Genomic DNA, 27,085 nt, shown 5'->3' on the forward strand with positions numbered 1-27,085 from the left:
TGTGGAGATCCAAATGTTAGTGAAGGGACAGGTATTTTAGGAAGATTGTTTGCCGGTGGATAGCGCAAATTTCCCACTGGTGACAAATATCCTTGGCTGCCCCATCCCTAAATTGCTGTGTAGCCATGGGGTTAGCCATTTAATCTAAAGGAATTCATTATTAGCAAATCCAGATAGGACTCTCCTTGGATGACACGGTGACTGTCCACTTGCCGATCACTGTGTCATAGATGTCACAATAAGCCCCCCTGACATCATGTGACCCCTGTCCAGATTTAAGAAAATGAAAAGGTGGCAACCCTAGCTCACAAGTTCACACTGCACCTCTCAGTGCCCCAAGAAGGAGCAAATGCTTTGATGTTACTTATCACTCTAGGTACAGCATAAAGTGAGCTGGCTATTGCCAATAAATTCATCTTCTAGAAATAAGTCATCAATGAGAGCAGGCCCGGGCTGGCATCTTGGGATTCTGGTAAATGCTAGAATTTATATCCCAGTCCAGACCTGCCTAGCAGCACATTAACACTTGGTTCTGTTCCATTACAATATATAGTATCATTGCATGAAGTCCTCCAACATCTGATGTAATGGAGCAGAAAGCATGACAGAAGGCAGCTAGACGGTGCAGGTGAAGCCAAGATTCCTGGGTCACTATTAATCAGGGCTGGCTTTACTGATATAACAGCCCCCCCAGAAGTTTCTGGGGAGGGAGACTGTTATAACCACCATATTTCTATTATAATTCGTCACAAATAGCATTTCACACTTGTGAAGAAAACACAAGTATGGCCTTTTACAACTAGTGGGTTCAGTCCCTGACAGGAATAGAATCTGACTGGGATTGTGCATCAGGGCCGCCACTCCCTATAAGCAGAGTACTCAGTCTGCATAGGGCACCAACTCACAGGGGGGCACCATCCCAGCTGCTCCAAAAAAATTTTTTTTTTTATATATTATAACCTACCCCCCCAACACTGTCCCGCCGGTTTTTATAGCGCATCCCGCTGTCCCGGATAGTTCAATCAATCTATGGGGGCTATTGGGGGCAGTGTGTGGGGCCCCTATAGTAGGTGTTTTTTTTTTAGTATTTTATTTTTACTTACTTAATATTTGGGGGAGGGGGCACAAAAGTAAATTTCTGCTTAGGGCACCCATTTGGCCAGCAGCGGCCCTGTTGTGCACACAGGGTAGATCAATATATTCACAAGCTTTTTTACAGGCAAATGCCTCTCATGATGACAGGCAGATTCCACTCCTTTCAAAGATAAGACAGGAAGCTGCAGGGGACCAGGTAGACATAATACCATAAGTGCAAGAGATGGTGCCAACAAGGATAACCTGAAGCTCTTGCCATACCTATGCCTCTCTCTGGTCACAAAGTGCTCTCCAGTTACCACAATTTTGCATTTAACATGCGACTTTAGTACAGTCAGTACTGTTTAAGTGTATTAGTTTTTACAACTCGAGGACTAACGCTGGACTCATTTTTTGTGGCAATATTATTGTTTCCTTTGCACTAAATATCACCGTGCAAACTGCACGCTGGAAGCTATTGGAATTGAGAGGAGGAACGCAGATCGAGAACAGTAAACTCTCGCGATATTTTCTCTTCTGGATGCGGAAGTTTGTAGAGGGAGAGGAGGGTGCGCCCTAGCAGGGAGGGGATATCTCTGGGACTCGGTGAGACTGGCTGGTGCATGGACCTGGTAGGGGGTTTCAGTAACTTTGTGAGGCGGGTGAGTGAAGTTGATGCTATGAATCAATTATTATACGTTACGGGCGGCCGGAGGGCACTTATAAAGCAATGGACTTGTTTAGCGATTTGGGAGTATAGTGACAGAGCAACACTGCTGCTGTCATGGGTATCACGTTACATTCACGCTGCTCTGACATTTTCCCATAGTCATTTTTTTTTTATAAACGTGCCATCTTCATTCCAAAAATGACTTTCTCAGTTTATTTCACCAGACCTTGTGAAGGTGCCGTGTACCCTATCCTAGTTACTTTAATGAGTGGGAGCTGCCATGGCGCTTGTTCTACAGGACTAAAATGGTATCCAGTTAAACTGAGCCCATTACAGTCCAAAATATCTTAACAACCAATAAGCAATTTGGTGTTAAACTAAGCTTCTTACTGTATAAAGACTCGTTTTCTAAACAAAAATAACACATTCCCAAGGGTTTTACAGCTAGCTTTAAATGCAGTGAAATGCAGTGCTTGTTTATCCCTTTTCTATTCTTTCAGTATGACTTTCATGAAAATGTAGTAGGTTGCTTATATTCCTGGCCTGTTAATCGGTTGCTTCTGCTACATTGGTTCAGAAGTCAGAACCAGAAATAAATGTACATAGACAGATGCTGCTTTCAATTCCAATTTAAAATAACAGTGAAACCATTTAAAATGCTTGTTTAATGAATATTGGAAAGTTTCCTAAAAGGACTTTTTCTTTTATTGTGTGAAAAAAAAAAACTGTTTTTAGGGGGCAATCCCCTAAAGTTTCGGCAAAGCTTAAAACTTGTATGTATGTCCTGCCTACTTGCTCATAAAGTACAGCCTGTATTTTACATGATCTAAAGCTGGACTGTATCATTTTATTATAATCCAGACATGTACTGTGATAGATACAATAGCACACTCCATGTAAAACGTTGGACAAAATTGGTCCAGAGTGCAACACACTGTACATGTTCTTTCAAAAAGATTAGAAATTATGAACAGCTTTATCCATCAGCCTGTGTTCCCCATTTTCAGATCAGGTATTTCAACCTGTATTTCTCAAGCAGAAACTGTCTTTTTTTTTTTTGTCTGTCCAATTCTGGCCCTTAGCAATAATTAATAAATTAACTATTAACATGCCAAATTAAATTTTATTGTGGAATGGGCATGCAGTGCATAGGGTGAAGGATTCTGTGTGAGACCGAAATGTCAAGTAATAAACCTTTCTATTTTTTCTATTATTTTGCTCACAATTCTTTCAATCCTAGGAGTGCTGTCCTTGTTCCAGTGTGTATTTGTGTGTATATATATATATATATATGAGTTTTCTTTATCTGCAGGCTGAGAAATGGCCCTTGTGGCAGTAGCCAAACAGTGGGTACATTATTTCTTATAATACACTAGTTTCAGTGAGTCATTACACCTAAATGACATCACTAAGGACCAGCTTTTAATGATGACATCACTAAGCATAGCTGCAAAGGGTATAATTTACAGGATATTCATGACTTTGTTGCCATTGAGGTGTGACTGTATAACAGTAAAAGGTTCCAGACTGAGCGATTTTATATAGGACACTGTACTCTAACCCTTTAAAGGCCTAGGAAACCCTCATCTTGAGTCTTAGTCAACTGTTAAGGTACATTAAGAAGAGTGAGTTTTGGGCTTATCCACCTGAATTCCTGTTCATGTGCACCATGTATACAGAGCTATACAGGATTAGATTGGCAAAAACAATATGACAGCCACAATTTTCTTTGAATATGTAAACTCTGGATCGATACAAAAAAAAAAAAAAAAGGAAAAAAGTTTTTAACAGAATAACTGTAATGTCTGGCAAGAGGTAATGGCAGACATTTGTTTGCCCACATTTTAGTTTTAGGGGCTTCCTTGCCCTTTTAAATGGGGGATGCAGCTTTGTTAGTGACCCATAGGGTGGCACGTAACCAGGGCACATAGAGTCCATGGAATTGACATTATGGATTCTAGATCATCTTTACTTAACGAATAAGGATACTTTTAATATCCTTACATTTATCAGTATTTTGTGCATTATCTCCTATAATACATTCTGACGGTCAGGTGTGTGCAAGATATTAGTGGAGATATTAGTGCAGACCCTTGTGTGGCATGTGCATTGCTTTTGATTAACCAGCAAAAGTTGTAAAGACTTCAAGCAATGGCCACCAAAATGGTTTCAGAGAAGCCTGTATGTTATGTCAGTTAGGCACAGGCAAGACACAGATACAGGTGAATTTGTTGTTTCTTAGGGCGAAGACAGACGAGGCGATAAGTCACTGCGATTTTTTAAAACTCCAGTTGTGGTGATGGAAAACACAGTTGCAGCAACAAATTGTGGTGGCGATTAGACAAGAAATGGCTCTGAGGCTAGTAAATTGTGCTGCTACTGATAAACTGGTTGGGAGGAGCTTTCAGCTTTAACATTGTTTTCAGATATTGTGACTTTTATCTGACTGTGGCTGACACTGGACTTTTGTGTGTTTGAGGGCTTGACAAATATTTATTGTCTGAACTAATTGACATGCACTGTGCCATCTTAGGGCTCTGGTACATGGGGAGATTAGTCGACCGCGGCAAAACTCCCTGTTCGCGGGCGACTAATCTCCCCGAGTTGCCTTCCCTCTGCCATCCCACCGGCGAACATGTAAGTCGCCGGCGGGATGGCAGACGCGGCGGCGCGATTTCGCGCAAATCGGCGAAAAAGACTTGCGAGGCTTTTTTGCTGATTTGCACGAAATCGCGCCGCCGCGTCTGCCATCCCGCCGGCGACTTACATGTTTGCCGGTGGGATGGCAGAGGGAAGGCAACTTGGGGAGATTAGTCGCCCGCGAACAGGGAGTTTTGCCGCGGGCGACTAATCTCCCCGTGTACCAGAGCCCTTAAGGTGGCCATACACGGGCCGATTGTAGCTGCCGATATCGGTCCCTTAGACCGATTTGGCAGCTTATCGACCCGTGTAGGGGCAGCAACGACGGGCCTGCCCGACCGATATCTGGCCTGAAATCGTCCAGATATCGATCGGGCAGGTTAAAAATTCAGTCGGATCAGGGACGGCATCGGCTCATTGATGTGGCCCCCGAACCGACTGCGCCCATTACTGTCGTTATAATTCAATTGTTTGGCCACAGGGCCAAATTCACCCGATATCGCCCACTCGTAGGTGGGCAACTAATCTGTAATGGGACATTAGCCTAATGTAAAACACTGGCTGGAAAACAACCTCGCTTGCGCTTCATATAGTGGCCTAAAGATGCCTTGCAGGAATGAATTTTCAGAATATTAGTATATCTGCTTTACCACAGGCAACTAATCTTTGTCTGCCATCACCCCAAGGGCAAGCACACAGGGTGGATTCGCAGGCTGATAATATTCCTGTGCGCTTCTCTTACTTGTTCCTGCACCTGGAAGCACTAAAATCCACCCGGGTGCAGGCACACGCAACTGATATCCGCCAACTAACGCAAAACTTACAGTATGTCCCGTGTGTCCTTGCCTTAAATGTCAACTAAATCACCCCTTTACATTTTTAACTGTTACTCCCAGAACCCAGCCCCTTCTGCAACTGCATCACCACAACCACCCCCAAGTGAACTTGCCTCCCGTACCTGGACTCCAGAACTGTGTTCCCTTGTTCCATGGTGGAAATTGGTGATAGGTTCCAAGACAGGTAACATTCTGGAGCTGAAGAAGGAAGGAGCATTCTTCCTCAGTCTGACCCGCACGCAACCCGAGCCCACAATGGACACTCAAATTTCAGCCCTAACCCACCCTGACCTAAGGCCAAACTTACACATCACTAATTGGCCATGAGGAGCAAGTGCATTAGAAGCTTATCCTTGCTTCTGTTCCAGTGAGGATTTTCTTGCTCATTGATCTCCTACCCCTGTTCAGCTCTATGTTTGGGAGAAGGTACCATGGGGCAGTGGGGTTATAGAGTGGCATGTAGGAGTATGCACTGGGAACACTGTCTAAGTCAGTGGAAGGGGGTTTAATTCCTCTATTAAATATTTTTCAGCAAGACCGTGAAAGGGTCTGCATTTTTATAAAGGTTAAAAAAATACTCTTATCACAAAAGTGTTGCATGGACTGTCTGTGTGATGTTCTATATAAATGTAATACATGAATATAACTCTGAGACCTCATTCGTTATTTCCTTAGCGTTTGTATTACATTAAAAGTGCTTGTGTACAGATGTGATTCCTGCAGTTTTGTGTAAATGGAATGTGAGTCTCAAGGAGGAAATGTCTGAAGGGTGTGTCCCCTTAGTTATGGCAACTGCACAAAAGAATGATCAATTGAATATTGTTCCCTGGCTTCTGTGCAGCTTTGGCTTTTCATAGGGAAAGTCTTTAGTCATTGGAAGTGTCTATCTTTGAAAGATTATTGCTAGCTTCTAGGATAACATCTTGGTGAGTTGCAAAAGGATGTGTTGTGTAGTTCCAAAGTCCACAATTTGCAGTTATGGTGGTAAGAAAGCAGCTCCTTGCTGTTACTAAACTCCTGGTGTGAGGCTTTAATGGTCCATTTAAGTGCAGCTTGGTATAGTTTCAGTTCCTGCTGCTGTGCTGATCTACTGCACTTGGTTGCGTTTGTCCCCTCCACTGTCGCTTAAGGCTGATGTCCCATGGAGAGATTTAGTATGCCGAAATAGATCTCTGCTGCTGGCGACTAAAACTCTCCATGGGACATCAGCCTAAAGGCCCCCATACACGGACCGATAGAAGCTGCCGATATCAGTCCCTTGGACCGACTCGGCAGCTTATCTGCCCGTGTAGGGGCAGAAACGAGCGGGCTGGCCGACCGATATCTGACCTGAAATTGGCCAGATATCGATCGGCCAGGTTAAAAGATTCAGTCGGGTCGGGGGCCGCATCGGCTCGTTGATGCGGTTCCCGAACCGACTGCCCCATTGCCGCCTATATAATCCGGTCGTTTGGCCCCAGGGCCAAACGATCGGATTTTTTTTTTTTTTAAACTTCAAACTCCCCGATATCGCCCACCCGTAGGTGGGGATATCGGGGGAAGATCTGCTCGCTTGGTGACATCGCCAAGCGAGCGGATCTTATAGTGTATGGGGACCTTTAGACTTAGGGGCACATTTACTAACCCACGAACGGGCCGAATGCGTCCGATTGCGTTTTTTTCGTAATGATCGGTATTTCGCGATTTTTTTCGGAAAATTGTCGCGACTTTTTTGTTACCAATACGATTTGCGCGAAAAAACGCGAGTTTTTCGTAGCCATTCGGAAAGTTGCGCAAAATCTGGCGATTTTTTCGTAGCGTTAAAACTTGCGCGAAAAGTTGCGATTTTTCGTAGCGTTAAAACTTGCGCGAAACAGGCGCGACTTTTCCCCCGATATCCCCACCTACGGGTAACGAAAAAGTCGCGATAATTTCCGAAAAGTCGTAAAGTCACCGAAAAAAATCACAAAAAATACGAAAAAGTTGCAAAATGTTTGTTTTCCAATCGGAATTTTTCCAATTCGGTTGGAATTCGTGTCTTAGTAAATCAGCCCCTAAGACTACAAATCTGTCTCACTGACACCACTCTGTTACCTTGTGACCTGTAACCCATGGCATATGGCTGGAGAAGGAAATTTCCTTCTGATAGCTCACTTTCTGGCACTAATATACTATATATACAAATATGTTACACTGGGTGCTGAATCTGTCCGTTAAAATGATCATTATCCATCTAATGCATGTAACCAGTAATGCCACCTAAATAGCTACTTACATAAGCAAATGTCTTCTATGGCAGCCTTGGGAATGCTGATGATTTTGTCTTTGGGCATTGGGGTGAATGCAATAAGCCTGGTGCTTGGGATGTTCATATTGATTTCTTGAGAGCTATTATTTTTAGCCTCACTTCTCAGTGAAGCATAGAAAAATTACAAGGTTACAGTTTATAATATGTTATAATGCAAATTGTAACTAATTTATTATAGATCTAGAATCTGTGATATAAAGCTTCACAAAATTCCTGCTTTGTGGGCAAACTTAGGTATCCTTAACTGTTTCATGACACTTCAATAGGAAAGCGCAAATGTGACTGATATTTTTAATATGTAATAAAACTGCTCAGTTTTACTAAGTTTAGTAAACATTGTTTTCAAGCACAAATAAAAACCTGCATATTGTCAGGTGTCTCAGGATTCATTTTGTCTCAAAAATATTAATAATAAAAGCACATGAAACTACTTACAATGAACCATTTTCTTTTTCAATTTAGGGTGTGACTGTGAAGAAATGACGGAATATAAACTGGTGGTGGTGGGAGCAGGAGGTGTTGGAAAAAGTGCCTTAACAATCCAGCTTATACAGAACCATTTTGTAGACGAATATGATCCTACTATTGAGGTAAAATAGTAGTATTTTAATTAGAAACATTGTAGAAATAAGTTCATTTTATATATATATATATATATGCACACACACTCATATGTATGTATGTATGTTTACATTCATTTACCTGTCAGGGAATGACATCTGGGTTAGATTGCTCTACTCTTGCGTCAGAACTGACTGAATAAGTGTTTTTCTTTTTGATTTTTTTTTTGCTACTCTATGAAGATATGTCTCCACTCCCTGTGCCATTTTTTCAGATTGTCCACTGACCAGAGTACCCATCTGATTCAGGGGTATGGAATATTTACTGTCAGGTGAACATAGTTACGATCACTCTTTGCCATAGTGTAAACATTTATGTGTTATATTGTGTTTTTGGATGGCCCAAACAAATTTAACCAAGTATATTCAATGTAATGTTAAAACCAGGTGAAAGCTCACAAACTTAAAGGTTGTTCAGCTTTTTGTTGACATTTTTTCATGAAATCCTATAGGCAAAATAAATATTTGACTTTTTATAATATAAAAGAAACAAGTGATTTTTGTTAACAAGTCCCTTTTTTCAAAATACAATCCTGAGTTTTCATGGCAGCATGTGTCAAACATGTAGCACTTGTAAGGTTCCATATTATGCCCCTGACCCACTCATTACCAAAACTAGGATTACCAGATGTACTAACACAAGGCCCAGCTTGGTCAGAGGTTGATTTCTGTGGAAATTTTAGGAAAATTTTGGGCATAAAAATTACTTTTGAGAATAGTCAAGACAATATAAAACATCCAATCCTAGGGCATGCCAGAGGCATACTGAAGGCCTGGATGTAACAGTGTGACACTGGGGCTTTTTTTAGGGGATTTTTTTCTGTGATCCTGATACATGGCAGTCGTTTAGCCAAGTTTCCCGACTGTGAAATCCTGGGTACAAGCTACAGGAAGCATTTAGTTGTAGTAAGCGCATCTAAAGGTAGTGCAACAGATTACTGACTGTGAAGGGACAATTATTATTATTAGGACAATTACACACATCGACTGCACATTTCACATAAGGCAACACCACTTCCATTTTCCATAAAATAAATTGCTGCTAACCTACCTGAATGGATTTCCATTCCACCTGAATAAAAAGTGCAGCAAGTATGTTGGTGCTTTCAATTAACACCATCAATTGGTACATGTTAGGGAGATGGTACATGGCGCACTTTATATCCTGTGGATGACAAAGCCTAATCATTTTCTGTGGGTACCATTGCACCCTGTGTGCCATCATCCTTAGAGCATTAATATGTGTTGCTGGCTGACCCGTGGCACTTCCCATTTGGCCAGGAAGCAGGGATCAGCATGTCAAAAATTTTCAAAAATAGGGATAACTGGAAAGAGAGCAAATACTTTTTATGAGTCCATTATAAGCAAATAATTCTAATTTTCAAAAATGGTTTCCCTTTTGTCTGTAATAATAAAACAGTGCCTTGTACTTAATGGTAACTAAGCTGCATGAATCCATATTGGTGGCAGTACAATCCTATTGGGCTTATTTAATGTTTAAATGATTTATACCAGATATCGTGATCCAAATTATAGAAAGATCCCTTAACTGGAAAACCCCAGGTCCCGAGCATTCTGGATAATAAATCCTATACCTGTATATGCTTGTTGCTGATTTTATATTGCTACTGCTGGTATCCCTTAAATTTGTAGCGAGGTGCTGCATGATGCAATTCAGCTATAGCTGTTTTCTCTCTAACAGAGCTGGTTGGTTTGGAGAAAAAAACAGAGAAAATAATGCTTTTTAGTTTTTTAGCTTCATCCCTGGACAGGATAGGATTTTCTCGAAATGAATAACAACTGAACCCCTCCCTCCCTGCTGTTTCCACAGGAAGTTGTGGAGGGCCAATCTTCCATTTTCTGATGAGTTCAGCCCTTTAAATTAAACGTACAACAATTGGCTTTGGAAGGAAGGTGAACTGAAGAGTGCATGTAGTATATACTTGACAGTCTCTTGCTGACCTACAGTTCATAACATTTCCTGTAAAGCGGCAGCCTATTGGTGTAAAACTATGTTACAGCTCTATGTCTGACCAAATGCATTATAAGGTTCACTTTAGTATGATTGCTAACTGATAGCAGCTATTAGAACCAGACACAAAGCCATACAAAACATTTGCTCTTCTTCTGGTTTCTCTTTCTTCACATATCCACTAAATTTTAAGTTTTTATAGGAACTGGAAAAATAAAACCATATTATTGGCTTTGGTTTTTTTTTACCAGGCATATGTATAAAATGTCAATACTTTAAAGCTATGTTAGCAAATACAGACATAATATTGAGTAAAGGAAAAACTGTGCTGTAGAAGAAGCCACGTAGAGAAGTTCCAGTAACTTGTGTGTTGTTCCAGTGGGTAACTTGTATGATGTTTGTTTTTTAAAGCCTTTTTGTTCTTTGTATGTAGGACTCCTATAGAAAGCAGGTAGTGATTGATGGAGAGACTTGCCTGTTGGATATCTTAGACACAGCTGGTCAAGAGGAATACAGTGCCATGCGTGACCAATATATGAGAACCGGCGAAGGATTTCTGTGTGTATTTGCTATTAATAACAGCAAATCCTTTGCTGATATTAATGCCTACAGGTAAATCACAAATGTAAAAATCTGGCCTTACACTTACGCTTTACAGTCTGCATGCTTTGTTTGCTGAAGGTAATGGTGGAATTTGTTCTTTAGATTGGATTGAATGTTGGATAGAAAAGAAAGTATGGGCTTTGTCTTACTGGGGCTGAACTCACTACGGGAGTATTTTTATACATATTAGAGAACTCCAGTGTCAACATTCCCCTGTTTACAACACATTTACATATTGTAATAAATCAATTACCAACACAGTGGAAATGAGTTTCCAGACTTCTGTAAATTCTTTGCTTTAGGTTTTTTGCCCCCATACACGGGCCGATAGTAACTCCTAATCCGCCCGTGTACAGGCACTCCCGACAGGCCTGCCCGACCGAGATCTGGCCTGAAATCGGCCAGATCTCGATCGGGCAGGTTAGAAAATCTGGTCGGATCGGGGACCGCATCGGCTGGTTGATGCGGTCCCCGAACCGACTTTGCCATTGCCCGTTGTTGTAATTCGATCGTTTGACCCTGGATTCTCCCGATATCGCCCACCCATAGGTGGGGGATATCGGGAGAGCGGATCTTATAGTGTATGGGGACCTTTAGGCTAGTGTCACACATGCCATTTTAATGCCTACTGCCCTATCTTTAGTATATATTTTCATGCCGAAATCTGCCCTGTGCCCCTTGTCATGTGAACGGACAGGCAGATAGAAGGCAGCAGAAGCTCTCTGGAAGACACTAGCTTTTTAAATGCATATTTATTTTAATTATAGAATCTGTATCGGTAGAGATTCAATTTTTTGAGGAGGACAAGACAATAATCCTGTCCACTTGTAAAAGGATTATTTTTAATGGCACAGCCACCAGAATTTTCAGGCCAGACTCTCTCTGTGAAGTTGCTGCATGCTTCTAGAATGCTTCTAGAGTAAAATGCGGGGGCTTGAGATATATCATGCATGTTCCATAACTTCAGGAATAACCAGTTACAATCTGTGGTTATGGCACATGCAGCAGATTATTATCCTGATATGAAGAGATAATAGCTTTGTCTGTTTATAGCCTTTGGCTGTTTCAAGGTAGGTATATACAGTCATGGCCAAAATTGTTGGCACCCCAGAAATTTTTCCAGAAAATAAAGTATTTCTCACAGAAAAGTATTGCAGTAACACATGTTTTACTATACATATGTTTATTCCCTTTGTGTGTATTGGAACAGAACAAAAAAGGGAGGAAAAAAAGCAAATTGGACATAATGTCACACAGAACTCCAAAAATGGGCTGGACAAAATTAATGGCACCCTTAACTTAATATTTGGTTGCACACCCTTTGAAAAAAATAACTGAAATCAGTCGCTTCCTATAACCATCAGTAAGCTTCTTACACCTCTCACCGGGAATTTTGGACCACTCTTCCTTTGCAAACTGCTCCAGGTCTCTCTTACTGGAAGGGCCCCTTTTCCCAACAGCAATTTCAAGATCTCTCCACGGATGTTCAGTGGGATTTAGATATGGACTCATTGCTGGCCACTTCAGAACTCTCCAGCGCTTTGTTGCCATCCATTTCTGGGTGCTTTTTGACATATGTTTGGGGTCATTGTTCTGCTGGAAGACCCAAGATCTCGGACACAAACCCAGCTTTCTGACACTGGGCTCTACAGTGCGACCCAAAATCCTTTGGTAATCCTCAGATTTCATGATGCCTTGCACACATTCAAGGCACCCAGTGCCAGAGGCAGCAAAACAACCCCAAAACATCATTAAACCTCCACCATATTTCACTGTAGGTACTGTGTTCTTTTCTTTGTAGGCCTCATTCCATTTTCGGTAAACAGTAGAATGATGTGCTTTACCAAAAAGCTCTATCTTGGTCTCATCTGCCCACAAGACGTTTTTCCAGAAGGATTGTGGCTTACTCAAGTACATTTTGGCAAACTGTAGTCTTGCTTTTTTATGTCTCTGTGTCAGCAGTGGGGACCTCCTGTGTCTCCTGCCATAGCGTTTCATTTCATTTAAATGTCGACGAATAGTTCGCACTGACACTGATGCTCCCTGAGCCTGCAGGACAGCTTGAATTTCTTTGGAACTTGTTTGGGGCTGCTTATTCACCATTCGGACTATTCTGCGTTGCAACCTTTCATCAGTTTTTCTCTTCCACCCACGCCCAGGAAGATAAGCTACAGTGCCATGGGTTGCAAACTTCTTGATAATGTTGCGCACTATGGACAAAGGCAAATCTAGATCTCTGGAGATGGACTTGTAACCTTGAGATTGTTGATATTTTCCCACAATTTTGGTTCTCAAGTCCTCAGACAGTTCTCTTTCTGTTGTCCATGCTTAGTGTGGCACACAGACAAACAATGCAAAGACTAAGTGAACTTCTCTCCTTTTTATCTGTTTTCAGGTGTGATTTTTATATTGCCCACACCTGTTACTTGCCCCAGGTGAGTTTAAAGGAGCATCACATGTTTGAAACAATCTTATTTATCCACAATTTTGAAAGGGTACCAATAATTTTGTTCAGCCCATTTTTGGAGTTTTGTGTGACATCATGTCCAATTTACTTTTTTTCCTCCCTTTTTTGTTCTCTTCCAATACACACAAAGGGAATAAACATGTGTATAGCAAAACATGTGTTACTGCAATACCTTTCTGTGAGAAATACTTGATTTCTGGAAAAATTTCTGGGGTGCCAACAATTTTGGCCATGACTGTATAATTTTTCTTAAAAATTAAAAACCATAGAATAACACAGTCATCTAGTTTCATGTTTTTGAAAAATAATTTTCTATGCAAAATTGTGGTTGGCTGGGTTAATGGATGTCATATAGAAAGCCTTTGGGCAGAAAGCCATAAAAATGCTTTAAAAGAGAAGGAAAGGTAAAAACTAAGTAAGCTTTATCAGAAAGGTCTATGTAAATACAGCCATAAACACTCACAGAAATGTTGCACTGAATCGTCTATCAAAAGAATCTTGTCTCCATTTTTGTGAACATGTTAGAGGAATTCCTCTCTCAGAAACATCCTTAATTCCCATGGCTAGAGTCTGTGCAGCTCTCTCCCCTTCATAAGAATGCTAAGAACTCCTTCCCATAGGGTGATCTCGGCTCTAACGGCTAGAGCTGGAGCAGGAAGCTATTTAAAATGGCAGCTGCTGTCCTAAGCAAACGGAGAAAGCTTCTAGGGCTCTTTACTCAGGTATGGTAATGCTTTCTGCAGAATAAATATATTGTTCTAGGTGGCACTAATGCGGCAAATCTGTTGGCAGTAAAATGCCTTTAAAGGGATGCCTTCAGTAGAGCCTCTAAATTTCCATAGAATTGAACAGAAAGAGCGTTAGAGTTGTGGCAAGCTGTGTTTTCACTTTTTGATAATTATGCCTCTGTGTGTGAATGCTTTTAGGGTTTTTGATAGCACCATAAGCTGGTGCATAGGAATTTTGCATTAGCCACACAATAAGAAAGAATTATATTTATATAATGGTCATTTCTTAATACAGGGAACAGATAAAACGAGTGAAAGACTCAGATGATGTCCCCATGGTTCTTGTTGGGAATAAATGTGATTTGCCAAGCAGAACTGTGGATACCAAGCAAGCCCAAGAGCTTGCCAGAAGCTATGGAATCCCTTTCATCGAGACCTCGGCAAAGACAAGACAGGCATGGAAATATCATATGTTACAAACATTCAGAAGAAATGGAGGATATATTACACAAGAAAATGAGTAACTGCTGCTAGTAGCTGGACATAAATATCCTTAATACCAGTTATACAGATTGCAGCACTAATGTTAATACTCAGTAGTAATCTTTGCATAAAGATGCCTGTTTACTCTAGAATCTGAGCTAATGTGGTGCTTGTTCTATGCTTGTTGTTGTATGTATATGTGTGTGTGTGTGTATAATATATATATATATATATAATATATAAATACAGAACTTGGAAAAAGTTCATTGATTTTATTAAATGGCAGAGAACTAACGTTTCAGCTGGAACCCCAGCCTTTCTCAAAGTTACACAGCAATACAACAAAACCGATATATTCCATGTTTGGTTGGAACTCAAGACAGTAACGTGACTACGTGTGTTATATATACACCAGACTGTGACATTGTAACACTCACAAACGTAATGTAAGAAACAATTTTTTTATATATGTCAAAAAGGAAAAGGGAAAAATGTAAAAAAGAAAAAGTAATAAATGATATAACATAATAAAAAAGGAGTAGTGATAAAGAATACCATATATGCAGGTAAAACGAATAAAGGAAACTTCTTAAGAGAGGTATGCAAAGAGACAGCAGGTATAGTGTTAAACAAATAGAAAACATTAATTTGTAAGACAATACAATTGTCATAATAACAAATGGTTATTAGCCGAAAATTACAAGTGAGTAACCATACATAATTAGTGAGTGTTACCACGTCACAGTCTGGTGTATATGTCACGCATGTAGTCATGTCACTGTCTTGAGTTCCCGCCAGATATGGTAAATATGGGTTTTGTTGTATTGCTGTGTAACTTTGACAAAGGCTGGGGTTCCAGCCAAAATGTTAGTTCTCTGCCATTTAATAAAATCACTAAACTTTTTTCCAAGTCCTCTGTATGCGGATTCTGCTCACCGAATATACATTGACACACTGGAGAACTGCACCCAGGCACACTATCTCCTAGTAACATGAGTGCCAACATCCCTTCTCTAATATATACACACACAACATATCACTTTTTACGACTTCTTTGTTTACTTTCTTTTTTAATTTTTTAAAAGCTTAATGGTCTCTTTGTAATGTGATTTTACTATTTTACTTGTGTTTGGTCTTGTTTACATACAATTATTACAGAGAGTTGGTATTTTTCCACACTCCAGGGAGTAGAAGATGCATTTTACACCTTGGTTAGAGAAATTCATCAGTATAGAATGAAGAAATTGGACAGCAGTGAAGATAACAATCAAGGATGTATTCGAATCCCCTGCAAGCTTATGTAACCAGGTGGGTGCTTTTGAATGTGCTCTTTAGTAGATGCTGATGATTGTTAATGGTGCCAATATGCGATCATTCATCACCTTCATAGAAGCAGTTGATGTGTTAAATAGTACTTCAGTTAGGTTTATGAATTTTAAATGTACTCACCCCATCCCAATATCTTAACTGAGTAGATATAATAAAACATTTAGCAAACCTTTGAATTGTGCCTTGTTTTCAGAGAGATCACTCACTGACCAGTGAGTAATAAATGTCCATTTTCTCAGTGCAACGAGCATGTGATAACATCAGGGAGGCTTACATAATTTATAAACTTGAAAATGCCATTTACCTAAAATTATCTACATGGAGTGCATTATATTTAGTCATTGTTTTCAGTACATTATGCTAATCTCCTTTGGGGTAAAAAAACACATTATTCATTAAACCTAAATCTGACTGTAAAACTTGGCCATACAAAGAAAGATCTGATCATTTGGTGGGGTCGCCAAATGAGTGGATCTTTCCCCAATATACCCACAAGGCAATATTGGAATGTGCGATTGTTTAGCCCTGGGGCTTAACAGTTGTATCACATTTATAGGATAGAGGCCGTTGGGGAAAGACCACATTAACGCACATCATCTGGCTGATATTCAACCAGATATCTGTCGGGCAGACAGGCCTGTTTGGGGGCCCCATACACAGGTGTGATAAACTGCCAACTCAGACCATTGCCCTTGTATGGCCAGCTTTATTGGTCCATCAATCTACTCTGTTAATAGTAAATTAATTGAATCCAGAAGATAGAGCTGATAATTTAGGGGTGACAGGCCAGATACAGACAATATTTTCAGACTTTACTTTTGTTTCCCCAGACTCTTGTTTTCCCATGGAAGAGTCCCACTCTTTCCAAAAGCCATTCGCACAAGATACAACTGCTATCAAATCAACACCTTTCAATACCACTTACCTCCTTAACCCATGGTCGGATCACTGAACATGTACTTAAACCTGTGGAAGTACTCGCCAAACTAAAGGGCAAACTAGGCGCTGGTTATGTTTTTTGGACAAGACACGGCCAAGTGGAATTGTTTGTGGTAACACATCTAATATCAAGCAGTGAGAAGGAGCATTACCTGACTGCCCAGTGTCTTACTGTTTTGGGAATGTGCTCTCATCTCATGGTTTTAATGAATTTTTAAGCATCTCTTATGCCATTTCTTATTTACTTAGGTCAGGATGCAAAAAATTCAAACTGTTTTCAACAACCTCTCTCAGGCCAATTTGAAGGGCTATCTTTGTCTTAACAGACAACCCTAAAAATGAAAACCAAATGTGCTGTTGCCTTTTTTCCCCCCCAGTGGAACAATAATTAATCAAGGAAACCAAGATTCCAGTAATTATAAATATGACAGTGTTTTATGCAAATATATATTCAATTGAATAGCAATCAAGTATGTGCTTCTTCAGTACAGAGAAGGGGAGCAGTGGTTTCAGTTCTTTCTTTGTAACTCTGGAAGTTTGGGTTACCCTTCTGAATGCAACAAATGAATGTAGTAATTAAAATAGAAATTAAGGACAGATATCAAGGACCAAAGATTTTTTTAAAAATGACCTTTTTGCCTTAAAAGTGTATCATCTTGGCTGTAATATGTAAGTAAACAAGCCAATTTAATGTGAAAAATACACACCGAAAATATTCTGTATTGCATATTTACAACTAGAAATAATCCAGACTTCAACTAACATTTTTCAGGAGTCACCCACCCTATCACCCCCACTGTCAGCAGTTTGTGCCTGAATTTGACTCCCCCACCACCACCTCCCCCCCACCTTGTGAAATGCTTAAAAACATGCTCCGAATCCTTAGTAGCAGGTAGCACAGTGGGTGGCATGGCCCAGGGCAAAGGGGTGGTGTTTCTGAATATGTGATTGCACCTTAAAATAATTTCTGCTTTTAAAAACCATTTCATGTCCCACTCAATTGTTGAAAATTGCATTTAGGTCCAGGGACGAAGGTCACCAACTTCCATTTTTTAGTATTAAATGGGAAGTATTTCTATGTATTCAGTACATGTTTTTTTAAACTTACTTTTTTTTAAGCTTTAATTACTCATTTTTATTCTAGTAAATTTTTACATTTTTCTTTTCAATACTTCTGTACGAATAGTCCAGGATTGTGTTTGTTAAAAATATCAGCTTGCTCTTAAAGGGTAAGTGTAACCTCTTTTTAAAAATTATACCTTTTGCCTATTGATTTAATTAAAGGAGACATATAGTATACAGGAAAAAAAAATTGAATCTTGTAGGCAATTATGAATAATATATGGTGCTGGTTTTACTTTGGTGTAAAAATTGGCCCTTTATTGGAGCTCCCTATTGGTTCCCTTAGGTCCCTGTCCATATTTCGAATGTGGGGTGTCCTATTATTATTATTATTAACATTTATTTATAAAGCGCCAACATATTCCGCAGCGCTGTACAATAGGTGGGTTTCATACATTGGACATACAGAGTAACATATAAGGCAATCAATAACCGATACAAGAGGTGAAAAGGGCCCTGCCCAAAAGAGCTTACAATCTACAACGGTCCCTGCCAGAAGCACAGTAGGAGGGGAGTAGCCAATCACAGCCCTGCAGTCACACAAGCAAAGACGAGCTTCAGTTCCCTATCAGGTCAGCCTAGCTGCTGATTGGTTCCTGTTCTACAGTGCAGTGTGCTGAGTGCTGCCGGCCCCTCTGCACAGCCTGGGAAAGGAGGCAGTAGAAAGTGGAACAGATCGGTGGGATTAGTGGGGTTTTTGAAGAAAGAAATTTTCAGTAAATCAGCCAGAAACACTACTTTTTAAAAGCACATTCCTTCTATGTTTAGATGAGTACAATTCATTGGCACAATATTGTTTTTCACACAGTACCGTCCCCTTTAAGGAACATCTATGGTTTTGTTTTGTTTTTTTTTTTTAAATGTACTAGTTCCATTTTCTTGCTCTGCCAAGTCACTGTTTTAGCAATATACGTTAGTAAAACAAATAACCAGCCCATAGATAAAATCATATGTGTATAATAAGCTACTCTTTATCTCAGAGCCTAACAAAGGCTGCTGCCTTGGGAAGAGAGGGGTTTGTTTATGCAGAGATTCTTATCACTGATTACCATGTTTAAGGTTCGGTGAAGAACAAAACAATTTGTCATCAGCGCTTTATAAATGCAAACAATTCAAAATGTTTCACTTGAAAATGCATTCAGCCTAGTGTTTTAACAGTGCTCATGGTCAGCAAAGATGTTTATAGGTGTATACTGCCTCTTAAAGCTAAATGTTGCCATTTGTGAAAACTCTCTCACAAAGCAGAAAGTAAGAAAAACAATTGAGAGACTATTTTTTAATGTGTGAAATTTCACGCTATGATCACATTTAGCAAACAATCAGATCTTGGCTTTCATTTTCTACAGTACATTAAAGGACATGTAAACCCTCATTTTCCTACCATGTATATAAGTTATGCACATCTCCTCCACCAAAATGGTATCATTTGTACTGCATATATCCCCTCCATTCACTAGCACAATCACGTTTTCCTAAAACTAATATCAGCTTTCATACCGTGGCCATTTTCCCTGTGACACATCATCAGACCTAGAGCAGAGTTTCTATGGGAACCAGCAATGCCATCTCTTCATTGGTGGCTAGACTGGAGGGGGCATGTTTAGTAATCTGAGCTGAGAAAATTCACTACCTTAGCTTGCAAGTGAGCACGCCCAGTAACCAATTGTAAATTCCCAAGGGAGGGGGCTGAGTAGGTTAGAGGAGGAGAAAGAATCCTAGACAATTAAGGGGATGTGGTAGCCTTACTATTAACCTTTTAACAACCAGATTGGAAGGTGTTAAAAGATTGTTTTTGTGAGGGGGGGTGGTACCTGTCCTTTAAGTAGACTGAAATTAAGCTAACTGCTGATTGGTAGTTATTGGTAGGTCCCTCGTGCAGTTTGGCACCTGTGCTGGCAAATAAGCTTAAATGTCTCCAAACTGATAAATGATCAGGTTACATCCTCTCATGTTGGAAATGATGCTAGGGTTTATTTAAAAGCATTTATTAAATATTCATTTTCATGTCTTAAATGAGACCATTTATTGCATTTACTCTTCTTTTGTATTGCACTTAAGGCATTGCACCATCACCTTTCATTTTATGCTATTTGTGATGATGGTGTTTGAGGACATTAGGAAGATAAATTGAAATGTATCTCCTTCTGGAGAGCAGTCTGTTACAGTGACAGCACAATGGATCAACTCTTGGTTTTATGGACTACAGAAGGGAGCACCCACAAAAAGTGATATGGGGACTATGTTTAGTGACATTATTGCATCAAACTCAGCCACCTCAAGCATTACACTGCCATGGAAAAATGTAACCTCATTGTGTTAAACTGAAGGGAAAAGGGTGTTGGGTTTAAGTAAAGAACACCCAGTTCTCAAAGCATTGCTTTATCTGAATAATTGGAATCCTTTACAAGGGGGATTATGGAATTGTTATTGGGCAGTCCTGCATGGCTGTGATCTACAGGTCTGAAACTCCAGATCTGCCGTTTAGGCACCCCAAGACTAAAGAATTCTATGAAATAAAATGTCTGTGAATGAGAACATACCGATTTGCTTGATGTTTGTTATTAAGGGGTCTTTATACCAGTTAAAACCGTGTCACTTTTACTTACATATCTATCTTTTTACTAAGAGTTTTACGTGGAATTAATATGCTACTGCCAAGAAAAGGCCACTGCTGTTTATGGAAACTTTGGTAGACTAAAGACTGTATGTGTTTTTATTTTATAAGTATCTGGCTTTTCCATTGGATTTGTAGAACTACAATGTACTTAAGCAAATGAGGGAAAAAGCCAAAATTCAAGGTGTTTTTTTTGTTTGTTTTGGTCCAGTAAGCAATATGTTGCTTAAAAGCATCATACAGCTATGGTCTCTTTTTCACTTATATGGTGTTTTCAAAATGCCCTTAGATGTTTCAAAACCATAATGAGTTTTTATTGTGGTAAGTTTAAAGGAGAAGGAAAGGCTAGTAAAGAGTTAATCTCAAGCTGCAGGCATACCTTCAGTTCTCTCAATAGTGGCCTTAAGTCTCCCCATATTTCACCTGTTCAGATGATCAGAAGCCAGACAGGAAAAAAAAACGCTGAGCTGTTTAAAGAAAGTTCCCATAATGCCTCACTCCTAGAACGAGACCAAGTGAACATGCTCAGTTAGTAAGACTATGGGGCACATTTACTAACCCACGAACGGGTCGAAATGAGTCCGATTGCGTTTTTTTCGTAATGATCGGTATTTTGCGATTTTTTCGTATTTTTTGCGATTTTTTTCGGCGTCTTTACGAATTTTTCTTTACCAATACGATTTTTGCGTAAAAACGCGAGTTTTTCGTAGCCATTACGAAAGTTGCGTAAAATCTGGCGATTTTTCGTAGCGTTAAAACTTGCGCAAAAAGTTGCGCTTTTTTCGTAGCGTTAAAACTTACACGAAACTTCGCACCTTTTAAGTTTTAACGCTACGAAAAAGGCGCAACTTTTCGCGTAAGTTTTAACGCTACGAAAAAATCGGGCGATTTTATGCAACTTTCGTAATGGCTACGAAAAACTCGCGTTTTTACGCAAAAATCGTATTGGTAACGAAAAATTCGTAAAGACGCCGAAAAAGTCGCAAAATGTTCGTTTTCAAGTCGGAACTTTTCCAATTCGGGTCGGATTCGTGGGTTAGTAAATCAGCCCCTATGAGTCAGCTTCCTGTTGATTGGCTCAGATCCACATTCCTAAGGGGGGGGGGGGGGGGGGGAAGAAGGAGAGTGTCTGGCACATGGCACATGAATTACAGACATAACAATTATTTTGACAGAGAAGTCAGTGCAGCGTTTCTGTGAGTGCTTATGGCTGTATTTACATACACCTTTCTGATAAAGCTTACTTAGTTTTTACCTTTCTTTCTCCGTTAAACAGGATAAATAGTTTTCATTTCTGTGCTATAATATTTATTTATTAAACCACACTATTAAAGTGTTATTGTAATGCTTTCCCAGGTGGCCACAGCCACGTGACTTGTGCTGTGATAAACTTTAGTAACTCTTTACTGCTGCGCTGCAAGTTGAAGTGGTATCAACCCCCTCCCTTTCACACCAAGCAGCCAATCAGCAGAACAGTGGGCAGGTAACACCAGAGCAGCTCCCTGACAACTCTGCTGAAAGTTTCAGCTGCCTGAACTTTAGTAAGTGTTAAACAGGCAAGACAGTTTAAACTGCCTCCCAGTAATTTAAGGTGACGTCAGGTGTTTCTCTGCAGCTACAATACACTGTCCCATATGACATTATCTTGTACAGTTAAGGAGATATAGCTATTTACATGCAGCATGAACTTAAGTAAATAATGGTACATTGACTTCTATAAACAATAACTCCACATCCTAATACATTATACGTGAGGGGCAGGAGTAGTGGCACCCAAAATACATTAAATACAGTGAGAGACATTGGGTAGTGGTACAACAAATACATTTAATACAGTGAGAAGCAGTAAGAACTTTAGCCCCAAATATATTAAATACAATGAGACATTGTAGACATCAAAACAAGAAACCATTGCATTGCAAAAGTGCTCACTACCTAGGGGTAGACATGAGACAAGCAACCAGGCAGGACAAAACCTGTATTGTGCGATTGGTGTCTGTTCTGTTGTGCAGTACTGTCTCCTTCTGAAAGCTCAGACACAATGCACTAAGATGGCTGCTTACACAGCAATGCAATTTTAAATGGTAGAGTGAATTATTTGCAACGTAAACAGTGTAATTTAGAAATACAAAGAAAACTATAAAAATCAGAATCCCTTTAACCTCTGAATAGAACACTTTCCTCAGGGCTCAGTTCAAAAATATTAAGTAGACATGTCATTTTTATAAAAATAAATCTTCAAAAGAGTACCAGTGTTTTTCTTTTTCTGTTTTAATAACTGTTTCATGGTGTCGCTCAAAAACAATTTTTTTTTTTTTTTTTGGTGCTTGATCCCAAAAAAGTGAGGTGAGCACCGGCTCTAAATGACTTTCGTACTAACCTTGGAGTATCTCTGAGAGCAAAAAGACTTTTTCTTCATATCTCTTACCATTATTGGGTTATTGGCCTTCTCTTCCCCCAACAGCAAATGCTTTCAGGGTAACAGCCCCACAATGTAGAAACCACTGGCCTAAGGGCAGTGGCAACAAATCACCCTTAAAGGCCTTCCTACTGGCAATAAAGTGAATTGCCAGTGGGAAGGCAGATGCAGCACTTCGTTTACCCAAAGTTTTCTGCATTAGTAATGAAAGGTTAATGTTATAAAGGATCTGGTTAGGAAATTTAATTCTGAATCAATCCTTAATTTGCTGATGACACAGTGATTAAAAATGGTTAAAGGGAAGCGGGGAGACCTTCATAGTTTTCATCATACACTTTAGTGACGCTGATGTTTTTCTGCATTTTCTATGGAAGGTGAAGTTTCCCTTTTCTTACAATAATATCTTATAACAAGAATTCCTCAACAGAACAGTTCCAATCCAAGCATGCAAAACAGTAGGAATCCTAGAAAGGAAGTAATTGCTTGTAATTTCTCTCATTTCTATTACTATTTTACATTTAAACGGTTGGGTTGGTCACTAATTGTGCTTTCGTAAACAGAAATGTCCTCTTCATTTGAAACCAATTGCCATATGTTCACCAGAAACTCTGGACTAAACCGATGAGCCCCAACTGAAGCACCTTGAGCCCTATATCTTTGGATGTAATGCAGACCTGAGTCTGGAAGAAAAGTGCCTCCCAATAGGCTGAAGCACTATTTTCATAAATACCTGGGTTGCTTGATGCTGCTTCCATATAATGTGCAAAGGCTAATGTGAAGCATGGGCATGGGCTGTTTTTCCAACCCAGTCTGCTCCTAACTATCCCATGGTCAGGAGCACTAATAGGAATGGCATCAGCCTGTAAGTGATCTTGCAAATAAATTTTGGAAGAAAAAATGTACAGAGATGCTGATACCTGTTTCTTCTGCTGGCATTTGCTCCCTTAGGCTCTGTCGGGATGTGACTCCACCAAACACAACTTGAGCTTTTTGTGAAATAAACATATTTCAAGCAACTTTGCAGAATACATCAATTTAAACATATGTTTGATGATTTTTAATGTAATAATATGGTTTGGAACAGTTACCTAACCTGGCCCCCTGTTCTACTGCTGATCTGGCTGACTACTTTGAGACTAAAATGTAATAGTCACCTGTCCTCAGCCTGCATCCTCCAAATCCCACAATTCCCTGCACACATGATGTCAATAAGGAAAGAGACATAACATGCATTTTGGGTTATGTTGTAAGCTGTGGAGAAGTTGTTACAATTTGTAACATCAATGTTTTAGTCCCTCCTTCCCTGCCAGGATTTCAAATGATGCCGAAAGAGAGGAACTGTTTTGCATTTGGATTTCAGCATATAGAAAATGGTATTTATTCATACTTTTTGGTGGAACAGATTACAGTGATATTAGTTCCCCTTTAGGAATGATTTTTTTTCTGTGCCAACACCCATATACATTTCTTTCTGATTAGTTAGTAACTGTTGCGGTGGAATCCACAGTACAATCAATGCATGAGGAAAAAGTCTTAATCCATAGTTAATGCTAATGTTTGTGCATATATCCCTTATATCTCCAGCCAGAATTCTGTGTGCACTTATAAAGAAAAATATTTCTGCACAACCAACCCCAACATCCAATATACACTATACAATACCCAATATACACTATTTTACTGTTTCAAATTTATTTTGTTACTAAAAGTAAGATGTCAGCAATGAAGAGGACAATGACCCAGTACCAATGTAACTCAAAAACTAAGATAGATATAGTATTTGCTAAATGCTGAGGAAAGCATTTAGTATGTATAAGAAATAGACATGATTTGCCTGCCCTTAAGCTGCCTAAAATGTAACGCAGGGACAGGTGGCCTTGCAACAGTTTGCAAACATGTTTTGCCACAAGGCGAGCTTCAGCTGATTCCAGTAAAAGTCAGCAATCTAGTATTTCTGTACTGTTCGCAGTGTCGGACTGGCCCACCAGGATACCAGGAAAACTCCCGGTGGGCCTAGGGGTCAGTGGGCTCAAACGTAAAGGCTCCAAGTACACCGAACCCACATGGCTTGCTTTAAACTCAATCTTTATTGCTCCATTTAAAAACGATACACCTGACGCGTTTCGTGCAATTATGCACTTAATCATAGGCATAGCAAACACTAGTCACATGACATTTAAATAGTGACTTAACAATGATAGACAAGACAGAATCCCACCCATTGTTTAACCCTTATGTATACAAACAAGTAAGGAATAATAAAAGAGAGTATATCTATTTACAGCAAGCCACTTCAAATTTGTAAAGACAATTCATACAGTGATTACAATAATAATAATAGACACAATGTATTGGAAATCAATTTGATAATAACAAACTACCGACTTCGGGATCGCAGAGGGAGCAAGAGACCTACGTGTTAAATCTTTCTAGTAAGCTGTTGACTAGTGAACAGCTTGCATTGTTGGCGAAGGGTTTATCGTTCTCGCCTTCCAGGGATTTTGATGTGCTCGAGACTCTTATTGATGTAAATAGGTTCATACGTAAGATTACTGTAAGGAAATATTTTTTGACTGATACTGAGGATAATAAGGGTGTACATTTAGAAAATGGAGGGAATGAGGTGAGAGATATTGACTGTGTGGGATGTTCCTCTCCTGCCCGAACTGGATCCGGTGATTCCGATTCTATGTTTCTATTTGAGGATGAGCGGTGCTTATATACTTTACATACTCTGCAGAGTGAATCGGGTTCACCTCAAGTTCGGGTTGGAGTTGAATCAGGCTTACTCAATAGTAAATTATGTATTCGGTCTGACTTCTATCCTGTCCATTGTAGGGGTAGTGTCATTGATACTTTTCAAGACTTAGTGGAGAGGGATCTTTTAGATCTTAAGTTTAAGACTAGGTCCCGTCCGTCACATTCCAACCTTACCCACAAGGAGCAACTCACCTTAAAACAATTATGAGACGATCAACCCTTGTTCGTTAAGAATGCTGATGAAGGTGGGATGGTTGTGGTACTTGATAGTGAGATGTATAGAAATGAAGCGTTGAGACAACTTACAGATTCGTCAACATATCAAGTTTTGAATAGTAACCCTACAGTAGCTTATACTAAAGTTCTCGCTAATTTAGTCAATGATGCTTGTGATAGTGGTCTTTGACCACGAAGATAAGGGATTATCTCATGCCTTCTTCCACTAAGATACCATTGTTTCATCATTTACCGTAGGTTCATAAGGAGGGGCGCCCCCCAGTAGGTAGACCTATAGTATCAGGGATAGCATCCCTTAATGAGAGGCTTTCTGAATATATTGATTTACTTTTGCAGCCTCTTGTTCAACGTTTGATTTGTTATGTTCGGGATACTAAACATGTTCTTCAGCTTATGGGTGGTTTGAGGTGGCGGGATAGTTTTTCTTGGGGCACTATTGATGTGACATCCCTTTATTCTTGCATTCCCCATCATAAGGGACTTTTGGCAGTTTCATATCACTTGGACAAATATAGTGTATATGATGTGGTGACAAAGAACTTCATTCTGGATTCCATATCATATTTACTTTCTCACAACTTTTTAAATTTTGATGGAGTCTTTTACCTCCAGAGGTGTGGGACGTCGATGGGTGCTAAGCTTGCGCCCACCTACGCCAACCTTTATATGGGTTGGTGGGAGGAGTCCCACATCTATGGAGGTGCTTCCAATTTTACGGATAAGATAGTGTTTTATAAACGCTATGTAGACGATCTTTTGTTTATTTGGCAGGGTTCTGAAATTGAGTACCTTGCTTCAGGGCCGCCATCAGAAATCACGGGGCCCCTCACAACTAAATTTTCTAGGCCCTCCCACGCCCCCAATGGCCCCTCCCCCAGTGACCCCTCCCATCAATACAAAGTACACACAGACATTGGTAGCCAGGGCCCCCTAAAACACTGGTAGCCAGGGCCCCCTAAAACATTGTTGGTCCTCCCCCAAATTACTCATACTATGGCCCTCTCCCCGCTGCTTACTGCTTCCTCCCGTGTCCTTCGGCTCCCCCCCAGCATCCTCCAGGGCCCCCCAAGCATACGGCTGCTTTTTCCAGGGCCCCCCCCAAGCATCCTCCAGTTCCACCCCCCAGTGTTCTCCTGCTTCCTCCAGGCCCCCCAAGCATCCTCCAGTTCCCCCCCGTGTCCTTCTGCTTCCTCCAGGCCCCCCAAGCATACTGCTGCTTTCTCCAGGGCCCCCCCAAGCATCCTCCAGTTTCCCCCTACAGTGTCCTCCTGCTTCCTCCAGCCCC

The 27,085-nt window shown here is 40.2% G+C and overlaps 1 protein-coding gene across 2 annotated transcripts; it reads left to right on the top strand.

Annotated features, from left to right (window-relative positions):
* Positions 1 to 1,570: 1,570 nt before the first annotated feature.
* On the top strand, positions 1,571 to 20,307 carry nras (neuroblastoma RAS viral (v-ras) oncogene homolog). 2 transcript variants are annotated; one of them, XM_012962817.3, is made up of 6 exons: positions 1,571 to 1,736; positions 7,970 to 8,097; positions 10,533 to 10,711; positions 14,193 to 14,352; positions 15,565 to 15,688; positions 16,540 to 20,307. In XM_012962817.3, exons 2-5 carry the CDS (start codon positions 7,987 to 7,989, stop codon positions 15,682 to 15,684), a joined length of 570 nt encoding a protein of 189 aa, XP_012818271.1. In that variant the 5' UTR covers positions 1,571 to 1,736; positions 7,970 to 7,986; the 3' UTR covers positions 15,685 to 15,688; positions 16,540 to 20,307.
* Positions 20,308 to 27,085: the final 6,778 nt, after the last annotated feature.

Source organism: Xenopus tropicalis, chromosome 2, assembly GCF_000004195.4.
Source record: "Xenopus tropicalis strain Nigerian chromosome 2, UCB_Xtro_10.0, whole genome shotgun sequence".
NCBI classification, from domain to species: domain Eukaryota; kingdom Metazoa; phylum Chordata; class Amphibia; order Anura; family Pipidae; genus Xenopus; species Xenopus tropicalis.

Coding starts and splice junctions, on each gene's coding strand:
- nras (XM_012962817.3), top strand. CDS start 7,987: ATGACGGAATATAAACTGGTGGTGGTGGGAGCAGGAGGTGTTGGAAAA. Junction 10,712..14,192: donor GCTGATATTAATGCCTACAG/GTAAATCACAAA, acceptor TTCTTAATACAG/GGAACAGATAAAACGAGTGA. Junction 14,353..15,564: donor CCTCGGCAAAGACAAGACAG/GCATGGAAATAT, acceptor TCCACACTCCAG/GGAGTAGAAGATGCATTTTA.